The sequence below is a fragment of the Scyliorhinus torazame genome, chromosome 8 (assembly GCF_047496885.1).
Source record: "Scyliorhinus torazame isolate Kashiwa2021f chromosome 8, sScyTor2.1, whole genome shotgun sequence".
NCBI lineage: Eukaryota > Metazoa > Chordata > Chondrichthyes > Carcharhiniformes > Scyliorhinidae > Scyliorhinus > Scyliorhinus torazame.
The window spans coordinates 75353720-75376451 of NC_092714.1; the positions used below are offsets into that span (position 1 = coordinate 75353720).

At 51.2% G+C, this 22732-nt stretch overlaps 1 protein-coding gene across 3 annotated transcripts in view; it reads left to right on the plus strand.

Moving 5' to 3' along the window:
• The window catches only part of efhc2 (EF-hand domain (C-terminal) containing 2), a 232602-nt gene that overhangs the window by 174432 nt on the left and 35438 nt on the right, over window positions 1-22732 (plus strand). For all 3 annotated transcript variants that reach the window (XM_072513842.1, XM_072513841.1, XM_072513843.1), the window contains 2 exons: window positions 8871-9067; window positions 16066-16199. In XM_072513842.1, coding sequence (XP_072369943.1) covers window positions 8871-9067; window positions 16066-16199 — 331 coding nt within the window. The remainder of the gene's footprint in view (window positions 1-8870; window positions 9068-16065; window positions 16200-22732) is intronic.

Here is a 22732-nt window from a genome sequence, read left to right on the forward strand (position 1 = left end):
TATCTCCCTGTGTATCACAATACCTATTTTTCTATAACAATCTCTCTCACTATCTCCAGATGTTCATATATTTTTCCCTATTATGTCTCTCTTGCTGTATTTGTATGTATCTCTACTTCACTACATCTATCTATCTACCTACCTATTTATCTACCTACCTATCCAATGTTCTCCTTAACAGTGGTTACCCAGCAGATTTGTCACAAAGCCTGTAGGTATTAAAGATTAATTTCCAGGACACTGCTGCCAGCAAAAAATTTAAAAATAAAATAAAATATATATATAAAGAAATGATTTAGATATGAATGTAGGAGGGCATGTCTTAACATTCAAGGCTATGGGCCAAGTGCTGGCAAATGGCATTAGGATTGGCAGGTCAGGTGCCTCTCATGCACTGGTGCAGACTCGATGGGCCAAAGGGCCTTTCTGCATTGTATTTTTCTGTGATTCTTTGATCAGTAAGTTTGTGGATGATACAAAACTTTTTTTTGGAAAATCTTTTTATTGGCTTTTCTCTTATTTATAAACAGTTGTGTGTATACATTACATTTTTCTTGCCCGTGCTAATTTACTTTATTGGATGAAACTAAAATTGATGGAGTGGTAATAGTGAGAAAGATAGCCTTCACTTACAGGAGGATATAGATGGGCAGGCCACATGGGCTGATCAGTGGCAAATGGAAATCAATCTGTACTGTACTGCCTGGGAGGGTGGTAGAGGCGGGTTGCCTCACACCCTTTAAAAAGTACCTGGATGAACACTTGGCACGTCTTAACATTCGAGGCTATGGGCCAAGTGCTGGCAAATGGGAATAGAATTGGCAAATCAGGTGCCTTTCATGTGGTGGTGCAGACTCGATGGGCCGAAGTATTTTTCTGTGATTTTGTCATCAGTAAGTTTGCAGAAGATATGAAAATTGATGGAGTGGTAAATAGTGAGGAGGATAGTCTTTGATTACAGGAGGATATAGACAGACAGGCCAGATGGGCTGATCAGTGGCAAATGGAATTCAATCTGGATAAGTGTGAGGTGATGCACTTGGGAAAGACAAACAAAGCAAGAGAATACATGATAAATGGCAGGACCCTGGGACGCACTGAGGATCAGAGGGATCTTGGTGTGCATGTACACCGGTCCCTTAAGGGAGCAGAGCAGGTGGATACAGTTAACAAGGCGTATGGTATACTTGCCTTTATTAGCCAAGCATAGAGTATAAGGGCAGGGAGGTTATATTTGAACTGTGTAAAACGTTGATTCCATAACTGCACACAATACAATGTGGGCACAGCTTGATTATTGTGTGCAGTTCTGGAATCCACATTACAAGGTGGATAGCACTGGGAGGGGTGCCGAGGAGATTCACCAGGATGTTGCCTGGGCTGGAGAGTGTTAGTTATAGAGTCATAGATGTTTACAGCATGGAAATAGGCCCTTTGGCCCAGCTTGTCCATGCCGCCCAGTTTCTATCACTAAGCTAGTCCCACTTGCCCGCATTTGGCTCATATCCCTCTATACCCATCCTGTCCATGTAACTGTCTAACTGCTTTTTAAAGGAAAAAATTGCACTCGCCTCTACCACTGCCTCTGGCAGCTCGTTCCAAATGCTCACCACCCTCTGTGTGAAAAAGTTCACCTCTGATCTCTTTTGTATCTCTCCCCTCTCACCTTAAACCTATGCCCTCTAGTTCTAGACTCCCCTACCTTTGGGAAAAGATGTTGACTATCTACCTTATCTATGCTCCTCATTATCTTATAGACCTCTATAAGATCGCCCGTAAGCCTCCTACGCTCCAGAGAATAAAGTCCAGGCCTATCCAGCCTCACCTTATAACTCAGACCATCAAGTCCTGGTAGCATCCTCGTAAATCTCTTTTGCATTCTTTCTAGTTTAACAATATCCTTCCTATAATAAGGTGACCAGAACTGAACACAGTATTCCATGTGTGGTCTTACCAATGTCTTATACTACTTCAACAAGACATCCCAACTCCTGTATTCAATATTCTGACCAATAAAACCTAGCATGCTGAAGGCCTTCTTCACCACCTTGTCCAACTGTGACTCCACCTTCAAGGAGCTATGAACCTGTACCACTAGATCTCTTTGTTCTGTAACTCTCCCCAACTCCGTACCATTAACTGAGTATGCCATGATTTGATCTACCAAAATGCATCACCTCCCATTTATCCAAATTAAACTCCATCTGCCATTCATCGGCCCACTGGCCCAATTGGTCAAGATCCTGTTGCAATCTTATATAACCTTCTTCACTATCCACTATGCCACCAATCTTGGTGTCACCTGCAAATTTACTAACCATGCCTCCTACATTCTCTTCCAAATCATTAATATGTATAACAAATAACAGTAGACACAGCACCGATCCCTGAAGCACCGATCCCTGAGGCACATCGCTGATCACAGGCCTCCAGTTTGAAAAACAACCCTCCACAACCACCCTTTGGCTCTGGTCGCCAAGCCAATTTTGTGTCCAATTGGCTACCTCATCCTGGATTCCGTGAGATTTAACCTTTTGCAACAACCTACCTATTTGTTACAATAAAAACCAAGTGCATTTAATGTAATAAAATATCCCAAGGTACTTCACAGGAACATTATAGAACATGATACCAGGCCACATAACGGGATATTAAGCCAGATGATGAACTTAGAAGAGGCTGGGGGCCAGTCTGCAACATTAGAAAGGAGTATCAAGATGCACAAAGGAATGGGAGAGGCAAGTAAAACTACAGGAATAGAAAATAAAGAAATAAAGCAATAGAGGATGCAAACAATCTGGTTCCACCTCAAAGTTGTAAAAGAAAGGGGTGGGATTCAGTGGTGAGGAAGCAGTCCACGTTTAATTACATGAAGGTGGAGGGCATCGACTGGGGTTTCGCAGGAGCAGATATAAAGGGACAGTCTTTGAGGGTCTGCTCCTAGGCCTGGCTAAAGTGGCCATAACAGGTTCAGGCTGTAGACCACGGAGGAGGTCAAAAGACCCAACAGCCTGCCTCTCTTCCGTTTGCACCTGGATGTTCTTAGAGAGGGAGGACTCAGTCCACTGGTACGCTTGAGTCTTTCTGCAACCAGTGGACCTCGCAGGGGCTGGATTGCATCATCAGCCCAAAAACCATATTTTAATTTAATTTAAAGCTTCCTTTGAAAGTATGTTTTTGTTTATAATGCCCCTTTAAAGGGCTTTTAGCTTTATTTATTTTTTTACAAAGAGTGTATAAAGAGACACTCACTGAAACTGGGGTGCGATTCAGTTAGGAGGTATATGCTTGCAATGTTTCATCCTGTAATTCAGTGTCAGACGAATAAAGATTGGCTCCAATTTAATGCTTCATCAACTGGCTTTCTGGAGTCATCCAAGTTTTTGACAGGCAAAGCTTCAGTCTTCCCAATATTTAATTGGAAGAAATTTCTGTTCATCCACTACTGAAAGTCAGACAAGCAATCTGACAATTTAGAGGCAGTGAACAAATCGAAGAGGTGGTCATGAAGTAAAGCTGGGTGCCATCAGCATAGATATGGAAACTGATACTTGTTTTCAGATGATGACACTGAAGAGCAGCTTGTAGCTGATAAGTAGGATGATTAAAATGGTTTGTTAGTGAACACCACAGAAAGGAGAATAGTAGCAAATAATGGTGGTTCTCTGGCTACGATTAGATAGATAAGAACTGGAAGCGAGTGTAGTCCCATCAAGTTAGATGACAGTGGAAAGGCGTTGAGTTTGAATAGACTTGGATTGTTTTTCTTGGATTAGAGGAGACTGAGGGGGGACATGATTGAGATGTATAAAATTATGAGGGGCATAGATAGAATAGACAGATACAAACATTTCCCCTTGGTGGAGGGGTCAATGACCAGGGGGCATGGATTTAAGGTAAGGGGCAGGAGGTTTAGAGGGGATGTGAGGAAAAACGTTTTTACCCACAGAGTGGTGGGAGTTTGGAATTCACTGCCTGAAAGGGTGGCTGAGGCAGAGACCCTAATAACATTGAAGAAGCATTTAGCAACGCACTTGTGATCACAGGTCATGCAAGGCTATGGGTCAAGTGCTGGAAAATAGGATTAGATTGGTTCGGTGGTTGTTTTTGACCGGAGCAGATGCAATGGACTGAAGGCCTTTTCTGTGCTGTATGATTCTATGACTCTATTCAAGAAGGGAAGGAGGCAAAAACCTCCCTGAGGTCTGCCTGAGAAGGCGGTGGAGGTGGAATCATTGAATATTTTTAAAGAAGAAGTAGAGAGATTCTTGTTGGGCAAGGGGTTAAGGTTATCAAGGGTAGGTGGGAACATGGAATTCAAAGCACTCACAGGTTAGCCATGATCTTATTGAATGGCAGAGCAGTCAGGGGCTAAATGGCCTACTTCTGCTCCTATTTTACATGTATGCAAGAGAGCGAGTAAATGAGTGTGTGTGAGAGAGAGAGTATGTGTGTGAGAAAGTGAGTGTGTGTGTGTAATGTGCGTGAGGGTTAGTGAGGGTGCATGTGTGTGTGAGAGAGTGTGCATAAGGGTGAATGAGTGGGTGAGGGTGTATGTGAAAGAGTGAATGAATAAGTGTGTGAGAGGAAGGGAGAGAAAGAGTGAGTGATTGTGTATCAGAGAGTGAAATGGCATGTGTGAGGGAGTATGACAGAGTGAGTGAGTGTGTGTGTGTACATAAGTGTGACTGAATGGGAGTGTGGGAAGAATGAATGTGTGACTATGTGAGTGTGTGAGAGTGAGCATGAACATATGTGTGAGAGAGTGATTGTAAAGATGTACGTGTGAAAGACTTGAATGAGTGTGTGTTTTTGTGAAATTGTCTCTGTGTGTGAGAGAGTGATCGAGTGAGCTTGTGTAAATGAATGAGTGACTGAGAGTGGATGTGAATTTGTGTGAGAGAATGAGTATGAGTATGTGAGAGAAAGTGAGTGAGAGAGACTGACTGAGAGTGTGTGTGAGAGAGACTGAGGGCTGGATTCTCTGTCAGCCGATGACGGTATCGGGTTCCACGATGCAGTGGAGAATCACGAAATTGGGATCGGCGCTGATCGCAATGCGATTCTCCGAGCCCCCGTTGGTGCCAGAATTGTGGTCCATGACCGCGCGCCAGTGGAAGGATGTAAATGGGTCTCAAGGGCAGCATGGTGGCGCAGAGGACCCAGGTTCAATCCCGGCTCTGGGTCACTGTCCGTGTGGAGTTTGCACATTCTCCCTGTGTTTGCATGGGTTTCGCCCCCACAACCCAAAAGATGTGCTGGGTAGATGGATTGGTGAAGCTAAATTGCCCCTTAATTAGAAAAATGAATTGGGTACTCTAAATTTATTTTAAAACATTTTTATAAAAGTAAATGGGTCTTAAATGACCCATTTGCATTAATTTAGCAGGCCCCGTACCTTAGGCTCCGGCGCTCTGTGATTCTCCGGTCCGCGGGGCCAGGAATAACATGGGCGTAGATCACTTGTGGTCTCTACCAGCACTATGGCCCTGGCATAGTGGATCTCGCAGTGAGTCAAGGGGGTAACCCCTGAGGGGAGTTTACACCAGATGCCATCAGAGGGCCACACTCCCCCCCCCCCCCCCCCCCACACACACACACACACACACAATGCATGACCTGGCCACCCCTCTTCTACCAGAACCCCCATGACCCTCAAATCCCAGGGATCCTCTTAATAGGGAGACCCCCCCAGGTACACCTGCAATAGGGAAAAACCCCTCAAGGACCCCTATAATAGGGAGAACACGGACACCTGCAATAGGGAGACCTCCTTCAGGGACCCCTAACTAAAGAGACCTCCCCCATGGACCTCCTTTTAAAGGGACACCCCACAGACGCCCCCTAACGAAAGGGACACTCCAGAGAGATCCCCTAAATAAAGGGACCCCCCCACATGGACCCCCTAGCTAAAGGGGCCCCCACATGGATTCCCTGACTAAAGAGCCCCCCCCACAGGGACTCCCTGACTGAAGAAACCCTCTCACAGGGACCACCTGTCTAAAGGAACCCCCCCCCCCCCCCCCCCGCCCCCACCACCACCACCACCACCACCCCCACCCCAGAAAGGATATCCCTGTCTGGAAGCTAGAGAGCAGTCCAGACAGAGGCAGTAAAATAAATTACAGCTGTAAGACTTACCTGAAAGCTCTACATGTCCATTCCTCAAAGGAGAACAGCTGTGGCCTGTGTTTCGACCCCACAGAACCATTAGCTGCAAGACATTCATAACATTCTAGTAGTGGGCTGAAACTGACAGCTTCCACAAACCAGCTGAATCCTTGATTCATTTACCTCCCTTCATGGATCAGGGACGTTAAGTGGTGAAACCCCAATGTTTACAAACATTAACCACATCAAAGAGGGGTAAGTGCATTCCAAGCACAAAGTACATTCCAATCTCTCAAGCGTTATTTAGTCAGGGGGTCTCTGTGCGGGGGTCCCTTTAGTTAGGGGGTCCCTGGGAGGGGGAGTCTCCCTAATGCAGCCGTCCCTGGCAAGTGTCCTGGGGTGTGGTCCCCCTATTGCATGTGTCCCTGGGAGGGGCTCCCTATTACAGGGTCCCGGTGTGTGGGGGGGGGGGGGGGGGGTCGGGTTGGGTCACCCTCGCACTTGGGAGAAGGAGGAGCACTCAGGCAATCCGGGGGCTTGGAGGCTGCTTTACAGTGCGGTGGGGGGTGGTAGACGGCCGCGGGATTTGGTAGGGAAATCCCTCGTATTCATCGGGATGACAAGGGATACGGAATTGCTTCCGATTTTCACTCCCAGGGAGACCGCAAAACAGGTGCAGTTCTCCTCCGGCGGGAGAATATGGGCTGGATTCTCTGATTCTCTAATGCTGGGCCTGAATCGGTGGTGTTCTACTGGTCCCAGAGCAATTCAGGATCCGTTAGTGGGCTAGCACCGACACCATGTGGAATGAGCAATTGCAATGAAAAACAGTGTCCTATTCGCCGTGGCCAGAGTTAGCACTCGAGAGGCTGACAAGCTGCAACCGCATATAAGCACTCCAGGATAAGATGGTGCACAATCACAGGGAGAGAGAGAACACTGGAGGGGGCCCGCCAGACCTGCTGACCCTCACTGTCGCGGAGCAGCGGGCACTGGACTTGGTCGATGGGCCCGTGGAGAGGGCAGTCGGCGAGATGGAGGTTGACATCGGGGAACCAAGCGTTCCCCCACTGAGTTGCGGTGTCCCTATAGCATGCGTGGCATAGCCCCACACACCCCGCCACCACCACACCTCTCCACTACCCCACACCACCTCCCCACACCACCCTGCTACCCCACCTCCCCCACACCACCCCATCTCCCCCACATCTCCACCCCAACGCGTGATCCAACCATGCGTCATGTCTTGTGTCTTGCAGGAACACCTGGCGATGAGGCAGGTCCTTCTGGTGTCCCCCACCCCTGTCCACAACCGCAGGACACATCTAGTGACGAGGCAGCACCAGACAGCGAGGCGAGCCCCCAAACGCCAGCCCGTGATACCCTGGAGTACCAGTTCAGGGATGACATTGACTTTTCATTTCAGGTGGATGTGACACCCTCCACCATCCCAGAGACACTCACTTAGGTTGGCCATTTTAGTGAAGAGCCTCCTGGGGCACTATCTGGTATGCACCAAACGTTCACCAGTACATCAGGTGGAGGTCAGAATCCCCGAGGGGACGGATGATCGGAGGACGGCCCGACCCCAGGGACTAGCTGCCGTCCAGATGGGTCTCAGATCTCTGAAAAGGGTGGTCCCATCGATGCTGGAGATGCAGATACAGAGCCAGGACTACATGAGGGGTTGTCAGCAACCATCCAGCACCTGCAGGTGCAGTTGGAGGAGTCCAACCGCCTGCAGGGGCAGGATACGGTGCCGACCATGCATGCCACCCAGGCCAACACCTCCCAGGTGGTGTCCGCAGTGGAGGCCTTGGGGTGACGTTTTTGGTCATGGGTCAGGATGTCCAAGGCCTGGGGCACTCTGTGTGGATGGTAGCTGAGGCACAAGGCAGGGTTGTACCAGGGACACCTGCACTTTGCAGCAGCGTTCCAGAGCTTGGTCCAGTCACAACAGATCATGGCTGTGGGCGTCGAGGGCATTGGCCTGGCCCTGGTTGACCTGAGCCAGTCACAGAGGGACCCGGTACAGTCACTGAGTGATGTGGCACAGTCCCAGAGAGAGTTGGCCCAGTCCCTGTGCTCCATGGCCACAAGCCTTGAGACCCTGGTCGAGACGAGAGCGGGCACCAGGGTTGGCAGCGCCAGGCATCGGAGGAGACCCCAGAGCACCTTTCGGCTGCACCCCGTCCTAAGGTGTAGCCCAGGGGCTACAAGAGCAGGGAACGACCCCGCTAATCCCGCCCGGAACGGAACTCTTTTTTATCGTTAGATCGTGCCCTGAGAGAAAGTGTGCGTGAGAGAGACCGAGTGAGAGAGTGCGAGAGAGACTGAGTGAGAGTATGTGACAGAAACTGAGTGAGTGTGTGTGAGAGAGAGACTGAGTGAGAATGTATGTGAGAGTGTGTGTGACAGAGTATATGGGTCTGGCTCACTCCAGCCTCAGGGTTCTCACTCACCCTTACCCCCCACATACCAACACGCACTCACACCAATTCACACAATGGTGTTTTTGGACTGCTGCTTGTGTGGTTCTTGAAGTGCTGATCCTGTCATGAATCTAGGCCACTTTGGACTGAATTTTGTTTATTGCTCAAGTACTATTTTCAAGCTGTTTGATTTAAATTTCTTAACATTCTATAAATATGTCTCCTGCTGGTTTAGTAATTGCAAATCTATATTAATGTTTTTTAAAAGATTGACACATTGTGTATTGTTAAAATGCAGTGTTTTAAAATAATTTGTTATTCCGACAGGTATGCCTGGTGGTAAATTTTTGGAAAGAGTGCGAATAAAAAAACCTGGCCAGGAAATTTTTAAGAGTGAGATTTCTGAGTACTTCACTCAGCATGATCTATACATTGGAGCTAAGCTCTGTCTCTATGGCAACTACTTTTGTTTGGTGGACGCTGACGAGTATACTTTCTGTTACATGGAGAAGAATGCAGACGAAGTAGGTTATAAGTTATTTTGGTTGCTCCTTATTTTCTTTTTGTTACCATCATAATATCGGATTTCCTGTAAATAACTTTGCACAAAATACTTTGGGACCTGCAGCCAAAAACTTGGGCCATTTCAGTCCAAGATCTCTCAGTACAGCCTAAGGAGTTAATTGACTCCTTCAATCTGGTCCCTGGAGTGGTATTTAGAGGGAAAACAGGAAAAGGTGGTCAAAAAGTTCATGTCAGCACCCAGGAAAAGCATGGTGTTAGGAAACATTATGTTTGTGTTTAATGTCTGTCGTGCTTCATCAGTGGATCTTTCTATGGATTGGCACCTTACCACAGTGTAGAGGCTTGAGTGTTCTGATGATCCCAAGAGTGATGCTGTCAGGAGTCTTAACTCCAGGCAAGGGCACCGATGACAGTAAGGTCAAAGCGGAGGAACCAGACAAAGCGCCCTCGAACCAAAACAAGCCCTCAATAGTGGATCAGGTGGAAGATACTCGTATGGTATCAATGGCTTCAGTGGCGGGTGAAGGCTGCAGCAGTAAAGAGATGCCTAGTCATAGAGATCCCTTATCCCTGGAACTGGACCTACTTTCTGTCAAAAACCGTGGGCGGGATTGAGAATCGCCGAGGGCCGGCGTGAATCCCGGCCCCGCCATCCTTCGAATTCTCCGGACCCCCCAAAAATCGCTACGACGTGAATCGCGCCGCCCGATTCGGAGAATGGCGGGGACCAGCGCGACCCAATGGGCCCCGGGGCCGCCCAAATTCTCCGGGCCGCGATGGGCCGAAGTCCCACCCGTTTAAGGGTACTGCCGGCGTAAATCAAGGTTGGTCCCTACCGGCGGGACCCAGCTCCGTGGATGGCCTCGGGGGTGGGGTGCGGGGCGATCTGGCCCCGGGGGGTGCCCCCACGGTGGCCTGGCCCGTGATCGGGGCCCACCGATCCGCGGGCAGGCCTGTGCCGTAGGGGCACTCAATTCCTCCGCGTCAGCCTTGTACCGATCCACGATGGCCGAGGCGGAGATGAACCCCCCCCAGCGCATGCGCGGGGATGATGCCAGCAGACGATGGCACTCCCGCGCTTGCGCCAATTCGCACCGGCCGGCGGAAGCCCTTCGGCGCTGGTTGGCATGGCGCCAAGTCCATTCCCGCCGGCTGGCACGGCGCAAACCACTCCGGCGCCGTCCTAGCCCCCGAAGGTGCGGCGGATTCCGCACCTTTGGGGCAGCTCGACGCCAGAGTGGTTCCCGCTAGGGTTTGCGCCGTTTTTTCCCGCCCCGATTTGCGCAGAATCCCGCCCCATGTGTTTGTTGATGTGCATTCCTACATTAAAAGATGTCCCACACAAGGGGCGGGATTCTCCGCGAACCGGCGGGGCGGGCCACTCTGGCACCGAGGAGTGACGTGAACCACTCCGGCGTCAGCCCGCCCCGAAGGTGCGGAATCCAGGGGCTAGGCCAGCGCCGGAGTGTTTGGCGGCGTGCCAGTCAGCGCGGATGGGCTTGGCACCGTGCCAACCAGCGCCGAAAGGCCTCCGCCAGCCGGCGGAGTTGGTGCATGTGTGGGGGCGCCAGCGTGTGCTGGCGTCAACCCAGCGCATGCGCAGGGGGGTTCTTCTCCGCACAGGCCACGGCGGAGGTTGACAGCGGCCGGTGCGGAGGGAAAGAGTGCCCCCATGGCACAGGCCCCCCCGCGGATCGGTGGCCCCCGATCATGGGCCAGGCCACCGTGGGGGCATCACCCGGGGCCAGATCCCCCAGCGTCCCCCCCGAGGACTCTGCAAGCTGCCCGTGGAGCCAGGTCCCGCCAGTAAGGACCTGTTGTGATTTACGGCGGTGGGACCCGCCAAAAATGGGCAGCCACTCGGCCCATTGCGGGCCGGAGAATCGCCGGGGGGCCGCTGCCAGCGGCCGCCGACTGGCGCGGCACGATTCCCGCCCCCACCAAAACCCCGGCGCTGGAGAATTCGGCAGCCGGCGGCGGCGGGATTCATGTCCCCCCCCAGAAGAATCCCGCCCAAGGTGTCTACCTCGAGGAAATCAACGCATACCCCCCACACAAACAAGCCTTGCGGTGATTAGCGATAGATGAAATGAAAATTGCTTATTGTCACAAGTAGGCGTCAAATGACGTTACTGTGAAAAGCCCCGAGTCGCCACATTCCGGCGCCTGTTCGGGGAGGCTGGTACTGGAATTGAACGCGTGCTGCTGGCCTTGTTCTGCTTTACAAGCCAGCTGTTTAGCCCACTGTGCTAAACCAGTCCCAGATGATGGGAACAGGACTGGGAGATCTGGAAGTCCCTAACTTCGGACCCGAAACAAGGTGGTGGAGTTTGATTCAGTCCTTTTGCTCTTGGAATACAAACAGGAGAATGCTTTGCTGACTTTCTTCATGACTGAGCTGCCCTCTTTAGGATCCACGCTGCTCATCCTGCCTGGGGAAAGGGCTAGAAAAAGTGTCCTAAAAATAGTCTGTTACGTCTCCAACCTGGCTGGAAAATTGCATCCACGGACTCATCTACCTGCTGTCAGAAAATCAAAGTTAAACTCAATTTCGGAACCTGTAATGTATGAACCCTCCTGGATGGCAAGAAAAACAATCAACTGGAATGGAGAACTGCCCTTGTTGCCCTTGAACTCAGGCACTTCAACATTGATATTGCTGCCCTATATGAGATGCGAAGGGCAGCTAAGGGAAGAAGGCGGTGGTTACATCCTCTTCTGGAGAGGGAAAATCTGAACATCAGCGTAGGACGCATGGAATTGGATTCAACATCAACAATAAACTCATCATCTCGGAGATCCTTGGCAGCATCAATAAACACCTCATGACTCTGTCTACAACTTGCCAAGACCAGCAGGCAATGGTCATGAGTGCCTACTCCCAACCCTTGATGCCAATGATGAGTTCAAAGGAAAGCTTCGTACTCCACCCTGGACACCATACTCTTGAACATTCTGAAGGAAGATATGATTATCCTCTTTAGGGACATCTACACCAAGGTTGGAAAGGACTTCCAACTCTGGAAAGGAACCATCAGAAAGGAAGGAGTTGGGAATTGCAACTCCCGTGGTGTTCTCCTGCTCACCAAATGCGTGGAACACCAACTCATCTGCACTAACACACCGGGTTGGATTCTCCGATCCCTGACGCCAAAATTATGTTCGGCGAGGGGGCGTAGAATCCCCGACGACGCCAAAATCAGGGGATGCTCTGGCCCCTGAAAAGCGGCATACTCTAGGGGTACGCCGCACACCTTATTCACGGCTTCAGGCCATTGCTTAAGGCCCGCCCCACGATGCTCCGTCCCCGACCGGCCGAGTTCCCGAAGGCGTGGGACCTTCATGGTGTCACGCATCATGACCTTAGTGTGGCAGCTGCGGACTCAGTCTGGTGCCGCTACAGTCGGGGGAGTGCCGATCCGCAGGCGGGGGGGCTTGATTCTGGGCTGGGGGCACTGTGGGGTGGGGCAGACCGGGTCTTGCGAGCAGCTGAAGGGGGGTACTATTTTTGCGGTCCGGGTCCGCGGGCTGAGTCCGCCATGAAGCACGGCGCAGTCGCTGCAGGCGGCCGCCGTGCGCATGCGCAGCCATGGACCCGGCAATGCTCCGGGACGTATCGGCAGCTAGAGCTGGGAGCTCTGTGCTGCCTCCCTGCGAGCTCACCCCCCGCAGCAGGGAATCGGTGGTCATTTTGCACCAGTTTTCCTGGCGTAAAACACCACCATTTTCATGCCGGCATGGGGACCTAGTCTCCCAAATGGAGACCCCAGCCCACTTGCCTCCAAAAAGGCAAGTTCAAGACTTATTGGAGACATCCACAAACAAATCACTGGCACATGATCGACTGAAAATTGAGACCAAAAGGATGCCCTCTTCAACAAAGTGATGACCAGTGCAGATGTCTACTGGACAGACCACCAGCTCATCCACTCCTCTATGTCCATCAAATCCCACCAGAAGCAGCAGAAGATGGAGAAACAGCTTAGAAAAAAGATCAACAGTGAGCATTCATGAGCCAAGCATGCTAGTGAACTGCCAACAATTTCTTCACCAAAATCTCCAAAGCATTCATTCTAATGGAATGGAAAATAACTGAAAAAAGCTGAAGTCAGCCATCATATCAACCTGTGAAGAAACCATCGGCTACAAGACCAGGAAACACCAAGATTGGTTTGATGAGAATGGCCACACCATCCAAGACCTCACCGACAAGAAGAGGAGAGCTCTCCGCACCTAGCAAAATGACATAACCAGCAAGACAAAGAGGATAACTCATCAAAGATCAAAGGAGGAGGTACAAAGAACCAGGGAAATCAAGAACCAATGGTGGACTGAGAAAGCTAAGGAGCTACAACTCCTTGCTGACAAACATGACGCCCGGGGCCTCTTCCGTGTCACTAAGGCAATATATGGATCCAACACCCTAGGTCTCAAACTGGTGCGGAGTAAGGACTGAATGCTCTTGAGAGACAGTGAAAACATCCGCCTTCAATGGAGAGAACAATTCAAAGAACTCCTAAACCGTGATACAATCATTGTTCAGGATTTGTTCAAGGAAATTCCCCACTCCCCATCAAAGCCATCCGGAATGCCAAGAGAGAATATCAAACCAAGCTAGAGTCACAGACAGACTCTCGGCGGTTGTGGCAAGGACTAAACAACAGAACGGGCTACAAAGCGAAGCCGAACAGTATCTCTGGCAGCAGCGCACCCCTCCCCGATGAACTCAATGCGTTCTATGCTCAGTTCGAGCAGGTAACCAACAATCCGCTGGCGAGTGCCCCAGCAGCCCATAATTCACACATACCCACCATCACAGCTTCCGAAGTCAGATTGGCCTTCCTGAAAGTGAACCCTCGGAAGGCGATGGGCCCAGACGGGATCCCTGGTCGTGCACTCAGAGCCTGCGCGGACCAGCTGGCAGAGGTATTCACGGACATCTTTAACCTGTCCTTACTCCACTCAGAGGTCCCCACCTGCTTCAAGAAGACCATCATCATACCGGTACCAAAGAAGAACCAGGCAACGTGCGTCAATGACTACCGACCAGTGGCCCTGACTTCAGTTGTAATGAAGTGCTTCGAGAGGTTGATCGTGAAGCGCATCCCCTCCATAATCCCAGAACGCCTTGATCCACTGCAATTCGCATACCGCTGCAACCGGTCCACATCAGACACCATTTCCCTGGCCCTACACTCATCCCCAGAGCATCTCGAAAACAAGGACTCCTACATTAGACTCCTATTTATTGACTACAGCTCCGCCTTCAACACCATAATCCCAGCCAAGCTCATATCAAAGCTCCAAAACCTAGGACTTGGCTCCCCACTCTGCAACTGGATCCTCGATTTTCTGACCAACAGACCACAATCAGTAAGAATGAACAACAACACCGCCTCCACAATAGTCCTCAACACCGGCACCCCGCAAGGCTGCGTACTTAGCCCCCTACTCTACTCCCTGTACACACACGACTGCGTGGCAAAACTTGGTTCCAACTCCATCTACAAGTTTGCTGACGATACGACCATAGTGGGCCGGATCTCGAATAACGATGAGTCCGAATACAGGAGGGAGATAGAGAACCCAGTGGAGTGGTGTAGCGACAACAATCTCTCCCTCAATGCCAGCAAAACTAAAGAGCTGGTAATTGACTTCAGGAAGCAAAGTACTGTACACACCCCTGTCAGCATCAACGCGGCTGAGGTGGAGATGGTTAGCAGTTTCAAATTCCTAGGGATGCACATCTCCCAAAATCTGTCCTGGTCCACCCACGTTGACGCTACCACCAAGAAAGCACAACAGCGCCTATACTTCCTAAGGAAACTAAGGAAATTCGGCATGTCCACATTGACTCTTACCAACTTTTACAGATGCACCATAGAAAGCATCCTATCAGGCTGCATCGCAGCCTGGTATGGCAACTGCTCGGCCCAGGACCGCAAGACACTTCAGAGAGTCGTGAATACCGCCCAGTCCATCACACAAACCTGCCTCCCATCCATTGACTCCATCTACACCTCCCGCTGCCTGGGGAAAGTGGGCAGTATAATCAAAGATCCCTCCCACCCGGCTTACTCACTCTTCCAACTTCTTCCATCGGGCAGGAGATACAGAAGTCTGAGAACACGCACGAACAGACTCAAAAACAGCTTCTTCCCCACTGTCACCAGACTCTTAAATGACCCTCTTATGGACTGACCTCATTAACACTACACCCTGTATGCTTCATCCGATGCCAGTGCTTATGTAGTTACATTGTATATGTTGTGTTGCCCTATTATGTACTTTCTTTTATTCCCTTTTCTTCTCATGTATTTAATGATCTGTTGAGCTGCTCGCAGAAAAATACTTTTCACTGTACCTCTGTACACGTGACAATAAACAAATCCAATCAAAAGATGATCTTGGACTCCCACCAAGCATGGATGAAGTCCAAAACCACCATTAAACAAGTGAAGAATGGAAAAAACTGCAGGAGTGGACAGGATTCCAATGGAGATTTTCAAACTTGGAGGAGAAGAGATTACCCGTCACCTCTATCACCTGTCCCTCAAAATCTGGGACAGAAGTAATGCCTGCCGACCTCAGGAATGCTTGTCATCGCCAACATCTTCAAGAAAGGAGACAGAGCGGGCTGTGGAAACTACCATGGAATCTCCCTAATCTCCATCGCCAGAAAGATCATCATCTGAATCCTCATGAGCTGCCTTCTCCCAGTTTTGAAGAAATCCTTCGGGAAAACCATTGTGGCTTCCGACCAAACACAAATGACTGCTCGAAATATTAACAGAAAAGCAATCAGAAGCCAATATCATTACTTTAGCTGTTGCTTTAATAAAGGCATTAACCAGCAGTAAAATGGAAAGGAAAATACAAGCGCATTTAATGTTTATTTCCTAATTTGACAGTAGTTTAGTTCACAGTATTTTTGTCCTTTTGTTTTATTCTATGATTTAATATCAGTTTCATTTTTGTTTAACTTCCCTTGCACTAGTACCAAAAGGCTAATATTTGCACAATTCTGACCAAGCTCAAAACAACTGGTGATTTACATTCTCTTGAAATAAAAAGGATGCTTTCAGCTCATGATCAAAAAAGGATTGGCATCATTAATTATGATGATTTCAGGTGAGCTCCATGTGTATTTATAATCGGCCAAAAATGTTTTCTCACAGTGTTCATAATGTGATGGTCCATGTGCTTTTGTGGAACGTAGAGGCTGGATTCTCCAGTACACGACGCAGGAAACGCGAATCGCGATTGGGCGGTGAATAGCATGGGTGCCATGGTCGTGAAGGAGAGTAGGAGGCTAAAAAACACTGAAAAACTCTCAATCATTGTCGAGCTTGCTAAGTGTTGGCTACCAGGCCTGGGTGCAGTAGCAGGAAGCGACTTGGTGACATTGCTGTAATCTGCCTTTTAAACGCACCCCTTTGGTGCTACTTACAGGCCCTTGGCTGTTCACTTTGCTGAGTGTTGCCTGTGTCCTTCGAATGCTCAGAAGGCATCTGGTCATCTGGGAGCCCACTTGGGGTACCCCTCTGGACACCTTCATACTCCAACTGTTTCATCAAGGGCATGGACAAGCTCAATTAGGGGCCCAGCAGGTGTAGGCACCCTTCAGAAGCACTGCCCCACTGCAGAGGAACTTGCAGATCAGCAGAGTTCACCCCAACCAGATGTCACCTGTACCATGGCCTTGAACACAGAACCTTGGAGCAGATTCACCCCTTGTTGACCCTTCATTCACCCTTCCTGATTCTCTGCCCCCGCAGGGCAGAGGTCTCCCACTGACTCCCACCCCTCCGGATCACCAGCTGCCGCCACTTTGTGAGGCTGGCAGCACTGACTGCCTCTGCCACCACCCCTCAGGCGATCTTCAGCAGGGCAGGCTTGAGTCTGCGACCCACCCTGCGTAAGAGGATGTCACTCAGCTCCTCACTAGCATAGAGCTGTGGGTCCATCTGAATTCAGGGGGCAAGTCTTTTGTGAGCCATCTTCGTAGCTGCAATGAGTATGTGATAAGTGGAGCAGCTCCTGCTGTCAGACTCTTCAGAGCTAACTCTGTTCCCAGTGGTTACTATGCCTGCTAAACTGGGCATTGCTCTGAATTTGTTTTTTAAATTTGCAAGATGTGACTCACTTACTAAATAACGCCCCCAACAGAAGTGCAAATTGCACACTATTCATTCCCGGCAGCAACACCTAGGGCCGATTTATCAGCTATTCACGTCAGCGGAATATTCCAGTCCCACCAATGGTACACTGGTTTCCCGGCGACGAGGGGTGCAGTCAATGGGAAATCCCGTTGACAACAGCGAGACCAGAAAATCCTCCACTGCCAAAAGACACATGGCAGGTTGGTTGGTAAATTCCGGCCTTAGTCTCCCAAACGGTGAATGCCCAATTAAGAGCTAGCATCTGATTTTTGGTTACAGAAAAGCAGCTCTGTTCCAGTAAATTATCATGTGACCAGTTGCAGCACAGATCTCAGCGTGCAATGGCACAGAAAACCCGATTTGGAAAAACATTTTTCTAAGTGCCATAGAATGGCACGTCAGGGACGCTATTAGTGCCAGCGGAGACCAGTCCTGACTCTCTGCTGACGGGAGAACTTAGACTCCCGAACGGAGAATCCCAGCCAGCGTGTCTGTCTGGCTCGCTCGCAGTCTCACCCACTGTGGGAGTAGGTATGTGTCGGTGTGTGGGGATGAGAGTGAATGAGAATCCTGAGACTGGGAATGAGCCAGACACACCCACATACACACTTATTCCCTCTTTCTCTCTCATATGCACACACTCTCATATTCTCACACAAACACACAGAGAACGATTTTTAAAAACATATTTAGAGTACTCAATTATTTTTTTTTCCCCAATTAAGGGGCAATTTAGCATGGCCAATCCCCTATCGTGCACATCTTAGGGTTGTGGGGGTGAGACCCACACACACACGGGGAATGTGCAAATTCCACACAGACAGTGACCCGAGGCCGGGATCGAACCTGGGTCCTCAGCACCGTGAGGCAGCAGTGTTAACCACAGCGCCACCGTTCCACCCATTGGACACGATTTAATGGAAAGGTTTTTCAGTATAGTTACGAGCAGCAACTGCCGTGAGCTTCCCGACACTTAAGCCGGCGAGGCTGTCACCAGTATAAAACATTAACTGCTCCACGTAACGAGCCCCAACTGGCTCCACACCGCAAATGATGGTCCCATCGGCTGATTCGCCAGGTTGCGTACGCCAGCTCCTTGCCAACAAGGGGGAGCTGCACTTAAACTGAGCCTGCAGAGCAAACCCCACTCAGCTCACAGCATGCCACCGAGGAGACTAATCCCGAGATTCAGGGATATCGACCTGGCCAGATTGTTGGATGTGGTTGAATCCAGACGGGATGACCTGTTTCCCCAACGGGCTCAGCTGGTCAGCCACAGGGCCGCCAGTGTCACCTGGGAGGAGGTGGCAGCAGCTGTCAGCTCAGGGACCATCACCAGGATGACAGGCACCCAGTGTCGCAAGAAGATCAACAAACTGCACCAGGCTGCATTGGTCGGATGGCACCGGCTCCCGGGCACCAACCCACCGCCGTCCCTTTCACACCGGCGACTGTGCACCTGGCACCGCCCTGCCCAGCACCATACCGTGCCCCGGTCCACCTATGTCCAGCAGTGCAGCTCCCACCCGCCACCCCTGCCCCCCAAACCTCCGACGACCATGCACCTGGCATCGCCCCCCGCCCAGCACAATACCATGCCCTAGACCACCCATGTCCAGCAATGCCAACCCCACACCCGCCCCCTCCCCCATACCCCCACAATTTAACAAAGCCTGTAGCTCATGATGTCCCCTCTATGTCCCCACAACAGATGGGAGAGGGCCCAGATGGGCAGCAGGATGCTGAACCTCTGGACCAGATTTATATGGAGCTGATGCAGTCGAAAGGGTGTGGCCGTGATATTCAGAGCGGAATGTCACCGTCATTCCAGCAGGTCCATAGCCGTTTGGAGGAGTCCCAGAGACTTTGGCAGAGGAGATAGCGCCGGCAATGCGTGGCCCTGAGTCCAACACTGTTAGGGTGGCAACTGCAGTGGAGAGCCTGGTGCATGACGTCAGCAGCATGAGTGGAGGTGTTCAAGGCGTGGCTTAGTCAGTGACGGACATGGCTAAGCGCTTCAATAGTATGTCCGACTCACTGGGGGACTTGTCCCAGTCCTAGGTGGACCTTTATGAGTCTCAGTCTCAAATGGGCAGTGCCAAGGCACTCCAGAGCATGTCCCAGTTGCAGGTGGGAATTGCCGGGGCACCCCGGAGCATGACCCAGTCATTGAGGAGCATCGCCGAGGGCAAAGAAATTAGGGCGCCGCCAGGGCTGGCAGAGCCAGATAACGCCGAGGCAGCCAGTGCTCAATTCAGCTGCCCCTCCACTCCTCCCCCACTATGGACACCAAATGGGAGGAGGGGACGCTGGGTGCCAACCCTGACTAGCAACGGCAGCCACCAGCTCCCTGAGTTCAACCCCCATGACAACGGCGCGTCTCGGAGTCAGCACCTTCTGGCCCCAGAGCCCCCAGAGGACGCCCGCCAGGGGCATCGAAGGCCACGGGATGTGGTAAGCAGCAGGATGTCTCCACCTCTGATGTGCATCTTGGGGAAATATGTAGATGCAGCGGTTGAGCACGGACGGCCAAGCAGGTCGAAGATCATAGAATCATAGAATTTACAGTGCAAAAGGAGGCTATTCAGCCCATAGAGTCTGCACCAGCCCTTGGAAAGAGCACCCTACTTAATCCCCACACCTCCACCCTATCCCCTTTATCCCCGTAACCCAACCTACCCTTTTTGGACACTAAGGGCAATTTATCATGGCCAATCCACCTAACCTGCACATCTTTGGACTGTGGGAGGAAACCGGAGCACCCGGAGGAAACCCACGCACACATGGGGAGAACGTGCAGACTTCACACAGACAGTGACCCAAACTCGGAATCGAACCTGGGACCCTGGAGCTGTGAAGCAACTGTGCTAACCACTATGCTACTGTGCTGCCCCACTGTTAGGGCACTGGGGGGGATGGGGTTGGGGATGTGGGGGAGGAAGGGGGAAGATGGGATGGGGGATGCGTTGGAAGGGTGTGGGATGAGGGAGGGGGCGGCACCATCGGGAGCCAGGGGCAGTTGGGGACACATATGTGCAGCATTAAAAAATGTTGCACCCGAGAAATATGATGCCTCTGGCACTTTCTTCCACAACGCAGGCCGACCGCGAATCCCCTGCCCCAGCCACCTTGGTGTGGTGGTCTTGGATACCTCCCACAGGCACACCACATGCAGGTGATGAGTGTGTTGCTCTTTTTAGCCTTAGTTTTATTACCTCTGATTATGTCACCTTTGCTCACGAGTCGCCAGGTATCTTTCTGATACCGCCACGTGGTTCAAGCCCGAGTTATGATTAATAAGTCAGCACATCGCTTAGTAAGATTCAAATCAACGGTCATTTATTATATACAACAACTAATGGTTACACAATAATCCTACCATCTATATCGAAACCTACCACTACTGGCCAATACTTAACTTTAGGAAGGGCCCACCAGGTCAGGGAAACAAATGGCTTATCAAATCGGATCTGGCCCGCGGGATTCAAAACGCTGATACGGGTCGATGGCTAGGAGTCATTATCGGGTAGCGATCGCTGGAGTCAAACTTACGGTTCTTTGCTGAATGTTCCTGCGAAGGCTGCGAGCAGGTGAAGAAGAGAGAGAGAGAGAGATCTGAACTCGGCCCCTCACTTTATAGGGCCCAGGGGCTTCCCGCCTTTCGGGGCGGCCCTTGACCCTGAGTCCCAAGTGATTGGACTTGTTCCCAATCACTAGGTTCGATATGTCCAATAACGGGGCGATTCACCTGTCTTTGTTTCAGCCACTGCAGGCGCCGACAGGTCTGGCCCGGCATTCAATTGCTAATATGTTGCAATTGTTCCCGGGGATAGCCGATTAAACTGCAGATGTCTGGGTTGATGTGCTGCTAATAGTCTTGAGTATCGATCTGGGCCGACTTCCCCAGAGCCGAATACGCTATTCTGTCTGCAGCTGTCCGTTTGTGTCCTGTTGGCTGCTTTTCCCATCAGCCTTTTCGGTTAGCCATTTTAAATCGGGTTTTGGCCAAATTAATAGGGAATCAGCCATTTTAGGTGGCTACAAGTGTGAGCGAGCACTCAGCAGACAGGCAGGAGTCAAGACTATGGCATTGGTTGAGGAGCACCAGCACTCAGCGGGTTATCATCTTCCCCGTGCCTTCGACAGTGACCCACTGACAGTGTCAACTCATTCCCTTCACCCTGGGGTGATGTCACATAGACCCTGAGAGGGTAAACAGGATGATGGGAGGGGTTGGGGCAGGTGGGGAGAATGGGTGGGAGTGAAGGGGGAAGGGAAGATGGTGGGGAGGGGATGAGATGACAGACAAAGCCACGTCCTATGTAAAGCAGGCGAGGATGAGAGCCTCCCTGGCCCTTCGGGCTTGCTGGACAGTTGCTGCTACCTCCTCCCCAGCCTTCCGGACCCTCATCGCTGCCATCGTCCATCCTCCAGCTGGTCCTGTGGGTGCTCACTGGGCTCGCCCTCCAGCCCCTCCTGGTCCGGAGTCTCCTCGTCCTCCTCATTGGAGGTGGCTGCATGTTCATACCCTCCACTTCCAGCACGTCACCCTGCTGCCGTGCCAGGTTGTGGAGGGCACAGTGGACCACCAGGAAGCAGGTGACTCTCTGGGGGTTTGCAGAACCAGAGTGGTCGAGGGATCGGAACCGCATTTTGACGAGTCCGATGCACCGCTCAATGACAGCCCAGGTAGCCAGATGGGCCTTGTTGTATCGGGTGTCCGCATCGGTCACCGGCTTCCATACCTGCATCATTAGCCAGGTCCTCACCAGGTACCCCTCATACACAAGAGCCAACCGGTACCCTGGTGATCCTCGAAGAGGCTGGCGATGTTCCACTGCGCCAGGATGTAGCTGTTGTGCACACTTCCTGGGAAGCATACACACATTTGCATGATCTTCATGTGGTGGTGGCGCACAGGCTGGATGTTCAGGGAGTGGAACCCCTTCCTGTAGATGCATGGCACTACCTGACTGTCCGGTGCACACAAGGCGTCATGCATCCCATCCATTACACCCTGGACCTGGGGCATCCCATCGATGGCAGCGAACCCTGCTGCCTGGGCATCTTGTTGGGCCTGGACCATGTCAAAGTTTATATAGTTTGCTGCCCGAGCAAACAAAGCAAGCATGACCTTACGGATGCACTTGTGGGCTGTAGCTTGTAAATTGCCAGAGGTCCCTGCTCGAGACCTGAAATGATCCTGAAGCGTAGACGTTCAGGGCTGCGGTGACCTTGACGGCCAACGAGAATGGGTATCCTCCTCTTCAAAGTGGTGCCACATCCGCAAGGACATGGCACAGGTGCTGCACTGTCCATTTGTTGAGGCGGCGCCTCCTGTGGCACACACGATTCATCATGTGTTTGAAAGACCAGCGATGCGTCCGGGTGCGGCTATGCAGAGCTAGGTCGCATATTCGGTAGCTCCCGCTTGGAACGGACTTTTGGGCCCCCACGGCATTTGTTTGACATTTCCCGGTGTGGGAAGAAGACTGCTGCATT